The sequence below is a fragment of the Peromyscus leucopus genome, chromosome 1 (assembly GCF_004664715.2).
Source record: "Peromyscus leucopus breed LL Stock chromosome 1, UCI_PerLeu_2.1, whole genome shotgun sequence".
NCBI lineage: Eukaryota > Metazoa > Chordata > Mammalia > Rodentia > Cricetidae > Peromyscus > Peromyscus leucopus.
This window is the reverse complement of record NC_051063.1, coordinates 64,806,618-64,821,859: the sequence shown is the minus strand read 5'-3', so window position 1 is coordinate 64,821,859 and position 15,242 is coordinate 64,806,618. Positions and strand designations below refer to the sequence as shown.

The 15,242-nt window shown below is 49.2% G+C and overlaps 1 protein-coding gene across 1 annotated transcript in view; it reads right to left on the bottom strand.

Moving 5' to 3' along the window:
- Positions 1–14,632, bottom strand: part of Cfap46 (cilia and flagella associated protein 46) — a 92,229-nt gene extending 77,597 nt beyond the window's left edge. Inside the window, exons 1-9 of the mRNA XM_028869509.2 lie at positions 14,504–14,632; positions 14,137–14,261; positions 13,798–13,929; positions 13,269–13,333; positions 10,870–11,034; positions 9,912–10,035; positions 9,231–9,325; positions 8,132–8,242; positions 3,836–3,935 (exon numbers count right to left, since the gene is read on the bottom strand). Coding sequence (XP_028725342.1) covers positions 3,836–3,935; positions 8,132–8,242; positions 9,231–9,325; positions 9,912–10,035; positions 10,870–11,034; positions 13,269–13,333; positions 13,798–13,929; positions 14,137–14,261; positions 14,504–14,552 — 966 coding nt within the window. The 5' untranslated portion in view covers positions 14,553–14,632. The remainder of the gene's footprint in view (positions 1–3,835; positions 3,936–8,131; positions 8,243–9,230; positions 9,326–9,911; positions 10,036–10,869; positions 11,035–13,268; positions 13,334–13,797; positions 13,930–14,136; positions 14,262–14,503) is intronic.
- Between the last annotated feature and the right edge of the window lie 610 nt (positions 14,633–15,242).

Here is a 15,242-nt window from a genome sequence, read left to right as displayed (position 1 = left end):
CTTTTTGTTTTAAAAGATAAGGTCTCAGGATGTAGAATTTAGGCCAACTAGACTTTAGGATCTCAGTGACCATCCTTATCTTTTGCTTTTATTTGTCTCCAGCAAGCAGTCTGCTGCCACTCCTAACTACTTTCTAACATCCCTTGCTCCTCCTTCTCCAAGGTTGTAAACCGTAGCATTTGGGTCATTATGTCTTCCGGTATCCTTCTCTTCTCTGCTGTCCTCAGAGATTCTTAGCATCTCTGTTGGTCCACTGGAAGCTGCCTCAGGCTTGCAGACACTCTGAATTTCCTCACAGTGCTTCTTCTCTGCATTTCATCTGGTGTCTAACCTGCTCTGGAGTCTGCCCAGTATTGTTACATAGGAGCCAGTATGGTTTTCAACTCTACAAGTTCAAATTAAGCTTGGGTGTTTCATGCATTTTGTTTCTATTTTACATGAATATTCAAACCTTTTTCAACCTTTTTAATAGTCTGGAATGAATTATAATAGAGTTAATAGCACTTGTGTGAACCAATACTGTTATTTATATCATTTATTGGTTGATTTTGATTGTTTTTCTCTTTCATTTTTTTTTCATGGATCATTTTTTTTCTCTCCATGTCTGGTAATTTTTCAACAGGTACTATAAATTGTCCATTCTACTTTGTTGGAAAATGTAGATTCCTTTAATGTTTGAGAACTTCACAATGTGTATAATGTATTTTGATCTGCCTCCAAACCTTTCCATATCCCTCTCACTAATATTCCCTCCCAACTTCTTGTTCTCTCTCTTTTAACACAGGGAGTCTAGTTAGTTCTCTAGACTGTGCATGGGTGCAGGGGTAATCTACTGGAGAATGAGTTAACCCCTTAGGGGCTGCATCCCTGAAGAAAACTGACTCTCTTCCCAACAGATATCAACTGACAATAATTCCCCAGCTAGGGTGGGACTTTGAGACCCCATCCATCATCTACATGGGGACTTTTGGCTGGCTTGATCTTGTGCAGTCACAGCCATTGCGAGTTCACACCTCCATTCGTTCCCTCATAGTTCGATTCTTTATTCCTGTTCTTAAGCTTTGTTATACACACTCAGAGCACAGTAAACTGGGGGTGGCTTTTCCCTATGCTCCTGAGCACTCAACTGGAGAATCCAGAGTTTGGTTCTCTGGGGAAGAGGACAGGAGCTACCCCCAGGCTGTCTGCAGAGCTCTGCTGTCTTTCTTCTCCAGGTAAACTGCTTCCCCAACCTGAATGCTGCCCTAGTGTGAACGGGCTCATCAGCCTTCAGCTAAGGGGTCAAGGGCAGCTTTCCTGTGCGCCCGTCACTCCTGCTCCTGTGACCCCACCAGCAACAGGCCGATGCCATAGGCTTCTTCTGAGGTCCCTTACAGGTGGTTGAATGGTATAGGACTTTCCCCCATTATCTGCTGTCCGGTGCCTTGAAGGTTGTGTTTTCTTGCATGTTGTTTGGTTTTTAGGTAACTTCTCACTTGAGGACAATGTCCCTATGTCTCTGCTGCTTGGACCGCAAGGTAAACTAACTCCATCACTGTCTCCCTGCACCACTTTACGCGGCAAAAGGCTCACTTGTTTCTGGACAGTCACATAGAACTGTGGTTTTGCTTTTGTTTTGGAAAAGTGCCAGATGTGTGGGCTCCATGCTTCTTCCTCCTGGGGTGTGTCTCCATACTGACCTTGAAAGTGGCCTGGTTCTTCGACTCAGCCGCTCTCTCCTCACCCCACTGGCCAGTCCTATACAAGCGACACCTGGTGGCCATGGTCCCGATGGAGTCTGACTTCCATTTAAAGCAGTCCACCCCATGCCACCCCATGCGCACCCCCGTTTCAGCCATAGGCTCCCGTAGGTCATACAAGGAGCTCCAGGCCTGAAAGCTTGCCATCTTCAGCAGGATGGAGACATTTCCTGAGTACCTCTTAGGCACCGGCTTCTATACCGGAAGGTAGGGGTGTAGCAGGGAGTAAGCCAGATGTGCCCCATTCTCAAGAAGGCTGCATCCCAGCAGAGAAGATGGACAATGAACACACAATGAAGCATACTTCTCAGGAAGACCCAGGAGACTTCACTGGTGAGGAACGTCTGGTCTTCCCTGATCTCGTACCAAGGAACCTAACAAATGACAGATGTTCTTTGCCAGATTGAGACATCCTTTCTCATAGATAAAGAACAGAAGTGTTTTTCACAGGAAATAAAAACATCAAACAGAAAACAGGATATAAAAAGTTGGAACCAATGTGCTCTTACTGACACTGATGTACTGTTGCCTACCTACAGAATCCTTAACTAAAAATAGAAATTTATCTCTCTCAAGTATGCATGGATAAGAATGACCCACCTTGGACACATTGAGATGGAGGCCTGGAACAGACCAGTGAGGAGAAGGGAGGGTGTGTGTGGAATCAGAGGCACAGAACCCTTAATCCTCCCCTGCCCCTGAATTAAAGATACCCAGAGCAAGTGGCCAAGGTGTTCTACCACACAGACCACAGCTTCAGTTAGGAAAGGCAGAGCCGGGAAGCCCAATGGCCTCCTTGGAATGTTAGTTGCGGGGCGGGGGGTAGTAGAGAGGCTTGAGGATGGGCAGCAGCTGTGGCAGAGTAGACGAGAGGCCTGCACCTGGGCACTGCTCCGGGGGTGGAGCTGAAAGCTCTTTGGTCTTGGGAAAGTCTCCCTTGCAGGCCTACCTGGCAAGGTGCGGCTCTCCCCACACCTCTCCACTCACCAAGAACAGATGCCATTTTGAGATGTGTCTGTTAGCATTGCTATCTTAGAGACAAAACCCAGGATTCAGGGAGAGAAGGAAGCTATTGTTTGGTGAAGAGGGAGCAGGGCCGGGTTTGGGTGCCGGTGCCAAAGACACCTAGAAGAGGAAAATGGACCTCAAAAGAATTTGGTTAAGTGCTGTAATATAATCCTATCATATGCTACTCCCACACTCCATGTGTCCCCAGCCTCAGCCGCTCTCTCCTCACCCCACTGGCCAGTCCTATACAAGTGATACCTGATGGTCAAGGTCCCGATGGAGTCTTATTTCCATTTAAAGCAGTCCACCCCATGCCACCCCATGCGCACCCCCCCCCCCGTTTCACCTTTGGCTGTGTGAACTGCTCCTGCTTGTCTGCTCTGGCCCTGTGACTCCAGTTAACGAACACCAGAAGGCCACAGAGGCTCACCCTTACAGGCAACCAAGACCGAACAGACAGCAAGTGTTCAACTAAGCCAGCAGGAGGCGGTGGTCGGGACAGGGACCAGGCTGTCCAGCACAACCATCATCTAGCCTCATTCCTGAACGCAGCAGCACTCCTGGGAAAAGCACTCTCCACTCTGGAAATGCCTCGTGCGGCTTCGGAAGATAAGAGGGTCACCATCCCAAAGCGTGTTTCTACCACTGTGTGTACTCCTAAACTTCCCCTGGATGGCAGTATTGTCATCAGCATAAAAAAATCACAGTAACAGCTCTTGGCGATCCATGTCACTGAGGAATCCCTAGTTGCTAAAGCATTGGCTTAGGTGGAGAGTTTCTATTGTGGTCCTTTGAGAAATAAGCAAAAAAATCAAGTATGATTTAAATGTCCAGGGGTCATTACTGGAGTGAGCATTACGCAGCCCTTGCCTGAACAGTGGTGGCGACACAGGCCAGGGCCAGCGATAAAGGTGAAAGGAAAGACGCGGGACGCGAGTGCTGACCGGCAGACACTGCCAGCACACTCCTGCAGGGAACGTGCCGAGGACAGAAGGCCTTCCCATCAACCCTTTTATTTTTTTCAGGCCTGGGGCCACCGTAAGCCACCCTCTGTAGCCACCACCCAGCGCTAACCTTACGTCACTTACCTTGGTTTGAATTTTCTTCAGATCTGACAGGCAGTCGCAGGCAATGGGCTCATTTTTCAAGGTCAGGGACAGGCGGCCCAACTCAAAAAGCAGAAGCATTCTGGAAATAAAGAAACCAACAGGCCCTGGCTCAGCTCAGGGCAGAAGTTCACAGGTGTGGCGGTGACGACACAGTCTTGCTGCACTGTGACCGTGGTGTGACAGTGGCGGGAGCTACGAGTGAAGTAAGACAGAACAAGCGACAGACCTGCTGGGCTGGCCCCGCCTCCCTGCTGCTGCAGGACTGACCCAGAGCTCTCCACAGCGCTGCATCTGTCCCGACTGGACACACTGTCCCCTGGAGTGAGGTCCTAATTAGTCTTATTAAATAAAAACTGGGGGTCAGATACGGAGGGTGAAAGCTGAAAGATCAGAGAAGCAGAGCAGCCAGCCACTAGAGACTCTTGTCTCTACGAAACCTCCGACAGAATGGGGGAGATTCTGTCTCTATGAATCCTCAGACTGAAAGGAGGACAAAATCCTGTCTCCACCTCCCTAGTGCTGGGATTAAAGGCATGATCCTCCCAAGAGCTGGATTAAAGGTGTGCACCACCACCACCACCACCACCACCACCACCACCACCACTGCCGCCTGGCTCTGTTTCTCTTTTAGACTGGTTCAATCTTGAGTAGCCCAGGGTGGCTTTGAACTCCCAATCTTCCTGCTTCCTTTCTCCCGAGTGCTGGGATTAAAGGTGTGTGCCACCACTGCCTGGCCTCCTCACTCTGATCTCCAGGCAAACTTTATTTGTCAGAACACAAACAAAACATCATACAGCAGCCCCCATCCAGGATTCCAGGCTATGGCCCAGGTGCCATGAGGCCAGGGAAACACTGGATCATCACAAACTCCTTGAGCAGTTGTCCAGTGAGGCTCTGTCGAGGCCCATCTTGTGAACACGGTTTAGAAGAAGGTCATGTGGGGAGAGACACAGCCCAGGTTCTTCCTCCCCGTGACAGGCACGTGGGATGTCATCAGTACAGCCCCCATCACCAATCTAAGTCTCAGTGGGTGGCACTTACAGGTATGTGGAAGTACAGGGACCTGTGATGGACAAACAGCTTTGAAAAAGGACAAATTGGTGGAGGAAATCGCCCATTTTTGAGACTTAGGCTAGCCTATGGTCCTTTAGGAGACTGGCCAGCGCTTCCTCGCCTCAACCTTGGGCCTTCTGCATCTCCTCATCCCCTGGCCTGCCGATGCATCCCTGCTTTTCTCCCACTGGACTCCAGCAACATCCCCAGCGGTGACCACTAAGTATCCCCAGAGCCTGGCAGCCATTCTGGGGGAACAGACACAGTTTCTCTCTGCCTCTGTAATGTCAGTGACACACCCAGACAGAGTTACGACGATGACTGCATGAGGTGGCACCATCTTCTGTTTCTTTGGTCTTGAGCTGTTCCAGGTGGGAGGCGGCTTTAGGAAGGGAGGATCTTTTTGCTGCCCACCCTTCTCTCCTCAGGCTCTGCATATCCAAGGCATGGGCCTAGGACTTCTGCTTCCATGCTTCACCTGAGCTCTGGGCCTGATAGGCAGGTCAAAAAGGAGGAACTAAGAGAAGGGTAAATAGCTGGTTCCTAGATCATTTTGGTTTTAAACAAATATTACATTTTTTTCCCTAGTCAAAATTCTAGACACAGAAGCCCAAATGAAGATACTGCAGTCTGGCCCTGTAGTGTCAGGGAGCTCCAAGGCTCTCTGGATTGTGGGGAAGGGTCCTACCTCCTTTAAAGGGCAGCTCGGGCTGCTCATGATGTATCCTGGGCAAGTCGGGAGCTACACAGCTGCTCCCCCAGGAGTAGAGTGCGGATTGCACAAAGCGCTGTGAATCTGAAACTGTTCTGGGGTCCTTCTAGACACAATGGGTTCTGGGGGTCCCTGTGCAATTCAGCTGGAGGTTCACACACAAGTGGGGAGCCTCGGAGAGTAGCTCCCCAGCGGCTCGCTGTAGGGAACGCTATCTGAGGAGGCTGGGGGCCAGTGAGTTCCTCGGAGCATCCTCACGTCCACTCCCAGGGTCCACTAAACAGCTGAGTTCACACGTGTAAAGGACCAGAGATGGCATCTGGCCCAGGATTGGTGGGGATGAATGTTAGCTCACATTATTGTTATATTAAGTACAACATTTCTGTATATCAAAACTTAAAAAAAAAAAAAGCTTAACTGGTCACCTGGATAACTTGTAACCACAACAAAGCTGAAGATCTCAATACAGGAAAGCTCTTACAGCTAACTGTACAATGGGTACCTGTACCGTATTTTTAAAGTCAGGTAAAAGAAAGGAATGTGGAGGCAACAAAGAAAACAGTACTCATACATGTATGAGTAAATGTCTGGCTTCCTCATAGTCAAGCCATGGAACTTCTACCTTACTGCCTCAGAGAAGTCACCGTAAGAGATTAGAAAGCAAGCTGCCTGTGTGCATGCCCTGTGCAGCACCCTACAACCCCATGTCTAGGAATTTACCTTAGAGAGCAATGAGCATGTTCGCACGAAGGAATCTCACCATCACCAAGCCCCTGATAGAATACCCTGCCATGAACAGGACTGCTGGGGGCTGACTTCGGTTAAAATAACTTAGAGAATCTCATGACGGATGCGGCCTTCCTTCCAGGAGCAAGCACATGTTCAAATGCATATGAGCACTCACTCCTCTCAGAGAGCTGCTGTTAACCTGACAAGAGGGTCTGAAAGCCAGTGTGGAGAGCCCCTGGTTCTCACTTAGACTTTGGGGCCCTCGGGACCCCAAGTGTGGCCCTCTGCATGCTCCTTCCCCTGAGGAGTACGTGTCAAGCACTACACAGCCCCTGTGTGCAAGCAGAGTCCACCCCAGCCCTGAACCACACATAGCCCTGCCTGTAGACAGCTGGTGCTTTCCCTGGCTGTTCTGATAAGGCAGGCCATCCCCTCTGGAGTTACTCTATGGGCCATAAGAACTAATGGTGCCAGCAGCCATGTGAGCAGGGACGTTCTCTCCCTGCTTAGCTGCCAGAGAGACCCGAGGGAGGCAGCTACCATCTTGCTGGTAAATGAACCCTGCCCACAGACACAACCAGACAGATACAAATGTGCCCTGTGTTAGGCTTCAGCTTGGGACACAGATAACTAACGCGTGCTCTCATTCAGTTTTCTGGGCTCCCACAGCACAGCACTATAGACCAAGTAGCAGAAAACAACAGACATGATTGTCGCACAGTTCTCAGGGCAGACTTCACATCAAGGTGTTCCCCCAAGCTACATTCCATTTGAAGATTCAGTAGAGGATCCCTCCTCGCTTCCCCAGGTTGTGGCCAGTAATCGTTGGTACCTTCTGTTCCATATGTGTCTCTGTGCCTGAATTTCCCTTTTTTTAAAAGGACATCTGTCCTGGGAGTCAGAGGCCACCTTTATTTGGTATGACACATCTGGTATGACTTGCAGCTACAAAGGCCCGCTTCCACATCACATCTGCAGTCTGATGCTGACACCACTCCCATCAATGGTATAGCCTCTTGTATACAAAATCTACACACTTGAGCCCAAGTCAGTGGCCAAATGATCCTTGAGACCAGGCGGTGCTCTGCCTCTGGTAACAGTGGCTATCGTATGGAGAGGCCCTGTGGCTAAAATAACTACCATAGCCAAGGTTTCTTACGTTAGAAGTGAACAGAAGTTAGTGAGACAATCATTGAGAATTCAGAAGATAAATTCTCAGGGGAGGTAGTTTGAAAGCCCCAAACATAGGTGAACATGGCACCCCACTAGTGATCAGAGACTTGGAAATCAAAAGCCAACACATGGGAGCAATTACGATCTCATCATCTCAAATCAATGCAAAGTGCTCACGAGGGTGTGATAGACAGTCACTGAGGTGAGGAGCCAGCCCAGAACTACTCCCAGCTCCACCAGAATTCAGAAATGCCAGAAACCTCAGAATTAAGATGAGCTCCTGGGAAGGCTCCACTCAATGCATTCTTCTGTGTAGCTGCTAAGAAGTTTCAAGGCACTGTGGCAAGCTGAAAGTGATTGTGCTTAGAAGTGAAATTTGATGTTCTGAGGTAGGACATGAAGGTCCACACCCCATTTGTGGTACACAGACAGTGTAAACGTCAGGATAATATCGTGCCAGGGAGGTAGTGCCAAATCCTCCCCTGGTGTGAGGCTGGTACTTGCATGGTCCTAGTTCATGTTTTTGTATCTTTTCTGGTACTTTCTGAATACTGTGCAGTGGCCATGTAGGTATATGTGTATGCATACAAAGGAAGGTTCACACTTACTTTTCTTCTCTGATGGCAGGGAAGCGGTGGTGATTGTAATGACTTAAGTGTTTATAGGCCTTTTTCAGAATTTGGTTGATGTCTTCTGGCAAATTATTTTTATCCAATTTCCTAGAATTGATTTAAACACTATGTTGTCAAATCATCCCATCATATTGTTAAAAAATTATTCTCGGGGAAACTCTTAAATCAATGAACCCATGCTTCTCACAGAATGGAGGTCTTAAAACATCCCTTCTTCTCTCTTCGTGCCTAATTTCCCAGGCAAATTGTCATGCCACCTTATCTTTCTCTTTGCAGGTAATATTATCCCTTTCCTTATATCCCCGCAGGGAAACTCCAGGAAAGTGTGCAAGGGCCTGTCTGCGGAGCCAGCACTGTGCCTCAGACCCCCTGCCCTGGGGCACTTGGGCCCTTAGAAGTCTCTTTGTAGCTCTGCATTATTGCCAGGAGGTCAAAACCACTCTGAAATAAGCAGTCTCCCTCAGCTTCAAACAAGCTCTGGTCTCTGCACTCTCCTCAGGACCAAGCATACTTAATCTCCTCACTCTTCTCAGGACCAAGCCTACTGTAATCTCACTCTCCTCAGCCTCAAACACACACGGTCTCCTCATGGTCTACCTCAAGCCTCATCTGGCAGGACTTGTGAGAAGCATCTGACTCAGCTGGGGACTTTTTTTTTTTTTTTTTTTTTTTTTTTCGAGACAGGGTTTCTCTGTGTAGCTTTGCGCCTTTCCTGGAACTCACTTGGTAGCCCAGGCTGGTCTCGAACTCACAGAGATCCGCCTGCCTCTGCCTCCTGAGTGCTGGGATTAAAGGCATGCGCCACCACCGCCCGGCGGCTGGGGACTTTCTTTACTTGCTGGGACTCGGCTTAATCTGTTGGTGGCTTCACTACCCCTTGCTTTTCAGTAATGTACATAGTAAATGGGGGTTATTTTAGGTCCTCCCCACAAAACCCTAGCACCACCTCCTCTAGGGTAGCTCCTACAGCCAGCCCTAAGCCCTAAAACTTCCTGTGACTGACAAAGGGTGTCCCAAGGGAGGGGACAGTGTCCTGATCTCAGCCTGAGAAGGTCAACCTTCCCAAACTACTTACGCTTTTAGCGAATTGATGTGGTAAGTGATGGAGAGACTTGTGGAATGCTTTTTCTCTTCCCTTAACTGATGGTCATCCATTAGTTCATGACGAACCTGTCCAGGCATGCAACTGAATGTTACTTTGCATTCAAATGATGAATTAGAGATTCATTCGGATTTTGTGTCTAGATATTATTTTATTCCTTCTATAAAATTAATATTTGTAATTAAGACAAATTATCACTAATTAAGTTTTATACATTTTATATATAATTTAAGCTGATTCTTTTTTTTTTCAAAGTTGAGGACTGAACCCAGGGCCTTGTGCTTGCTAGGCAAGCGCTCTACCACTGAGCTAAATCCCCAACTCCTTAAGCTGATTCTTATACATCAAAATTAACAGGTTGTAGACACTTTAGGGACATGGTGCTGTAGTAATTACTTATATTTCACAAATTTTCTGTTAATCTTTTAAAAATTTGATGCTGTTACAAAAGAAATATTCAAACAATAGTAATTAAAGGACTTTGCGTTTTGATGAACTGCCTGTTCTTTTCATTATTTTTCTTATTGTTTTGTTCACATGTGTGTGTTTTTATGTTCTTCAACAAATAGGCTTATTGTGGTTTTGTGCATAGTCTCTGCACAATGACCATGAACACCACCACCTCTTGCCTTGCCTTGTGAAGTCTCCTCTTACCATGACTGAGAACATGTGCCGGTACTTGTGCGGCACGTTGGCTTTGATGAATGGTACGGCCGTCATGCAGAACTTGGCAGCATCCTCATCCCTTCCGGCTTGCAGGTAACATTCAAGAAGTTCCCTGGACAACAGAAAACAGCACACATTAGCCTGCTTGACTGTCTTTGGCTGCAAATCTCTAGGAGCCAGATTCTCAGGCTTTTGCAAACTCCGTGTTTCACAAACTTTCAAAGGTTTCCCAGGGAAGCGCCTGACACTCGCCAGGATCCATGGCAAGGCCAGGATTGGAAGAAGCTACTGCAGACAGCATGGGAACTATTGCCATTTTAATTATCAAGATCATTTCCAGACGACACTTTGAAGGAAGATCTCATTTGCATCAACTTTCTCTTAGAGGTTCCCAAATGGCCACAAACAGGTACCCCAAGCCTGCAGACTGGTCTAGACTTGAGCTGACATCTATGATGCTGGGACCTACATTGTCAAAATCAGTTGGTCCCTTGCTTGTGGCAAGATCTAACAAAACCTGTGAAAGATCCCTTCTCTGTCTAGCTGGCACAGTTACCAGGCATTTGCTGATAGCCTGTGGCTTCAGAGCAGCGACCTCAGATCTCCCACGCACAGGCACCTGGGAACCCAGATGTGATGTTCATATTGGCAAAGCTATTTGCCAAAGTGCTTACCAACACCAAAACCAAAACAACAGCAGCAACAACAAAACCCCACTGCACTGAGGCTTTAAAAGTGTGGGCCAGGACTGTGCTACATTTCCTTTGCTTTGAATCCTGATGCATCTCTACGGCCTGTTGCAATATCCATCGATTGCTAGAAAGAACATCCTGACAGTTCAGGAACCCAGCCCCTCCCTTGGAAGAGAAAGAGAGGTACATATGGCCTGAGTCATAATAAGCTTAGGACTGGCCTCGGGCTATTAAGGACTATGGCCCCCACTCACATCATCAGCTCTGCCTGCCACTCCTTGTCCTCTTCTTCTGTCTGATTTAATACATTGACGATTTGGGAGAGGCTGGGGATCACATATTGGTGATATCCAGGCTTGAGGAATGGTCGCACCATGTGCCAGTAGAGAACAGAAGCATTGAACACCAAGAAGTAATACCTAGACAGGGAGTAGAAGTCAGAATGCTAGAGTCACAGGGCTGGGGGATCCTGATTCCTAAATCCATTCAGGAGGGAAGTGGAGGTGTGTCCCATCACCATCAGATACAGGCACCTCTGCATCAGCAGCAGGATGCAGAGCCGTCCCCTGACAGCCCTGTTCCACATGAGCAGTGGCTGTCTCACAGTGGTGATGACATGATACCTGTCTAAAGTAGGTTCCTTTCATTCAGTCATTCCATAAACTAACCATGCCCTGTGAAAATACAGGGGCTGGAGAGATGGCTCAGAGGTTAAGAGCACTGACTGCTCTTTCAGAAGTTTTGAGTTCAATTCCCAGCAACCACATGGTGGCTCACAACCATCTGTAATGAGATCTGGTGCCCTCTTCTGGCCTGCAGTCATACATGCTATATACATAATAAATAAATAAATCTTTTTAAAAAATTTACCATCTTGGCCAGGCGGTGGCGGTGCACGCCTTTAATCCCAGCACTCGGGAGGGCAGAGGTGAGTTCGAGGCCAGCCTGGGCTACCAAGCGAGTTCCAGGAAAGGCACAAAGCTACACAGAGAAACCCTGTCTCGGAAAAAAAAAAAAAAAAAAAAAAAAAAAAGGAAGAGAGAAAGAAAAAAGAAAAGAAAATACAGTCATAAGCAAGGAAAGAAAGAGCATGGAAAGCTTCCTGGAGAAGGTGACATCCTACTGTAACCAGGAAGAAGTCCAAGAACCAGCCAGGAGCCGAGTGGACAAAAGATGGCCAGACAGAGTGTGTTGCAGGTGGAAGTGTGGGGCTGAAGGACAAACTCCATGTCTGGACATAAACCCTTGAGGAGATGTTGAAGGTGTGTGAAGAGGCTCTTCTCAGGCATCTCCCTCTGAGTGGCAGGGCATCATCTGAGAGAGTCACATAGGGGAGCTGCAGGACTTTCTTACTGTGAAGCGTCTGTCTGGAGTGGGCGGCCCTGACGTTCTACCACTGACTGGTCATCAGACAGGCCATTGTTTGTAGCTGGAAGTTTTCCTGGGTCCTGGCCTGCCGGTGGTCAGGACAAATCTCTCCCACCCACATCCCCCACATAAACACACAGAGGCTTATATTAATTACCAACTGTATAGCCATGGCCTATGGCTCCAGCTTTTTGCTAGCTAGCTGTTGTATCTTAAATTAGCCCATAATTTTCTATTAATCTATGTATCGCCACATGGTCTGTGGCTTTACCTGCATCCCATTACATGTTGTTCTCTGGGCCGCTCGCTCCTCTCTCCCCACCTTCTTCCCGTCTCTCTCTCTCTGAATTTCCCGCCTGCCTCTAAGCTGCCTTGTCATAGGTCAAACTGCTTTATTTATCAATCAATCAGAGCAACACATATGCACAGCATACAGGAAGACATTCCCCTATCAACTGTTGCTCATTACCCAGGAAGGAGGAAGGGAAACCAAGTGGCCAGCAACCAGACCAGCGAGTCCCAGTCACCCCTCAGCCCATCTATAGTTGTTTCCAAGATCCTTGCAGTGGAGCATGGCCAGGAGCTGAAGGCTGTATTTGGAAACATTCACTCTGCTAAGTTCTATGGGGCTGGACCCTGGACCCTTATACCTATGCAGTGTGTGGCCTGAGAAGACCTTCAACAGATGAGCAGCAGGCATGGGCAGAATGAATGGAAGCCTCTTCTAACGTTGGGTCCTACTGCATGTGTGCCAATGCCGGTGTATGCCAACTTAACTTTTCAATAATTGAATCTGAGTTTGGAGTGGACAAAAAGACAAGCGCTAGATAGAAAGCTGGGCTAGAGTTTCACAGAGTCACAGCTGCAGAGACGGGAAGAGGTGCAGGGGACAGGAAAGGGTGCAGGGGCAGAGGACCACAGTCCGGTTGGAGGAACCCCAGAGTGTGCCCTTCTCCCTTCAGAGAGACTGACCCCCAAAAGCCAGGAACAAGGGGGTTTGGGGATGGGTTGGGAAGGAGGTCATAGAGAAAATACGTAGGTAGAAAATACAGCTATCTACAAATCTCAACAAGTCCTGAGCACAGCAAAGGATGCTGCTTCTGGGAAGTCTGCATGAACATGGCTGATTCTCCCAGGTAACAAGACAAGCCTGTGTCCTAACTCCAAACACAAAACAAAATGGGGATGGGATGGACAACAGTATAAAATCAATAGCATCACCTGGTACCTTTGGGTACCAAAGTCTTATGCAATCAAGTAGAAGCAGAGAGCTCGGCGTGCCTACCTCGGTTCTCCTTTTGCGAAGTTTATTGCCTTCATGTACTGAGTCACACAGTTTTCAAATTCCTCCTGAAACAGCACAGTGCACGCACAGGTAAGGCACCTTTGCCGCCCACGCAACCATCACCACTCATCTCCACTTCTGTCACCAAATGCAAACTGCTTGGCACCCCAGCTTATACACAGTTGGGGTACAGAGGGAGACTCTTGAGAAACCACAGCCGGCTGTGCCCATGGGTGCCAGACTCTCCCAGCTCCCCCTCTGCTCAGCTCAGGGAGGGCTGTGGTAGAGAAAAGACAGACAGGCCATAGCACTGCCACGCAGAGGTGGGAGGTCCGATGGATTCATCCTAGGCACTGGCAAGTGCTGAGTGGAGAGAAAAGCACAAACAGGAACTGTAAACATTCTGCATCACTGTGGAGGACATGTCTGTCTGGCTTCTCAACACCATATTGCTTGAAAGCCACTCTTAAGACCTGCCTTACTGCCATCCCTGGGGGTGGGGTAAAAAAAAGGGGGGGCATGTTCTCACCAGGTTTTCCTCTGATTGTGGGGCACAAAGCTGGGCCCTGCACAAGTGTGCTCGACCCAGAAACTGAGTGACTGGCCCCTTCACTTTGAAGTACATCTGGATGCAGTCATCACTCATTTCAGGCTCGCCCATCTGTAGGAGATTGAAGCCAGGAAAAGTAGGGAAGATGCCCCGAATAAAGGGGCTTCAGGTCATTGGTGAGACTAGCTTGGTCCTTCCCATTCCCGCAACACTCATCAGTGTCCCACCCTCCCTCCTCTGTGCCATTTATATACAAAAATGTGAGGGGAGAGGGGCAGATTCATTGTGTCCCAGTGCCAGCCAGGCTTGGGGCTCCACCTTGAGTGCCTGCTCTGCACACAGCACGAACAGGTCCGGGCTGAAGCTCTCTGAGGGGTCGAACTCCGACTTTCCCAGGTTTGCTGACTTGATCAGCTCATAAGCTCGTTGCAGGGCAGCTGCGTCTATGGGGCAGAGGATCAGCAGAGGGGCCCGGCATGGGTGCGTCAGAGAGACACAGTCCCCAGGAGAGCCTTCCTCTGGCACAGAAACACGAGTCTGAATTCCTGGCCAGGCTGCCCGCAGCCCTCCCCGCTCAACAGTTAGGCCAGGCTCAACAACTGTAGCCACCGCATCACGAGAGGCCTTCTGTGCCTCTCTACTGGGGCGAAGGGGTTCCCATCAGCAGAGCTAGGATGAGACCCACCTTGTTGATTCTGGGCACGGGCCAGTTCCTGCGTGATGACCAGGTCCATGGCGCCTGAGGCCCACAGTCAGACAGCGGCTTCGCTGCTGTACCGGTAAGCGGTTGCCTAGAGACGGACCCAGACGGAGGACGCAGGAGCTCGGGGCGGGGCTACACTTAGGGGGTGCGTGACGCGCCCGTAGCACAGAGGGGAAGGGAGCAGAAAAGGAGGCAAGAAGGGGGCGGGGCCGGGCTGGCGGACACCAAGCGAAGCCAGGTCAAGAACTCTTGAGTGTCGAACTGGTACCAACGCCGGGCTTTCCTCAGTTTCCTCGCCAGGCTGCGCTCACCTCTCATCCATCCACCCATTCTTCAGTGTCCCCACTTTGCTGAGTCAGGGAAAAGACAAGAACTTTGGGTGAGCGCAGGCTGGACGCATGTCCGCAAATATCTAACAGAAGATGTCTAGAGGAGCAGGAAGGAGGGCTGTTGGGTACCAGAGGACAAGGAAACCACCAGCCTGGGAAAGAATCCCCCTTTCTAACTTCAGGTACCACCTGTGGCAGGTCTCCATGTGACATCGATCTAAGCCTTTGGGGATCTGAGGAGTGAAGACTGGGCAGATGTGCCTGTAGCTGCGGTCTGGGCCAGAAGCTCCAATTCCAAGGAATTGGAGCAGTCGTGGGGTCATGGAGGGTGGAAAGACGCTTTCTAGGGCACTTGGGCGAGGACGACGACTCTCGGAGAGATCTCCCACTAA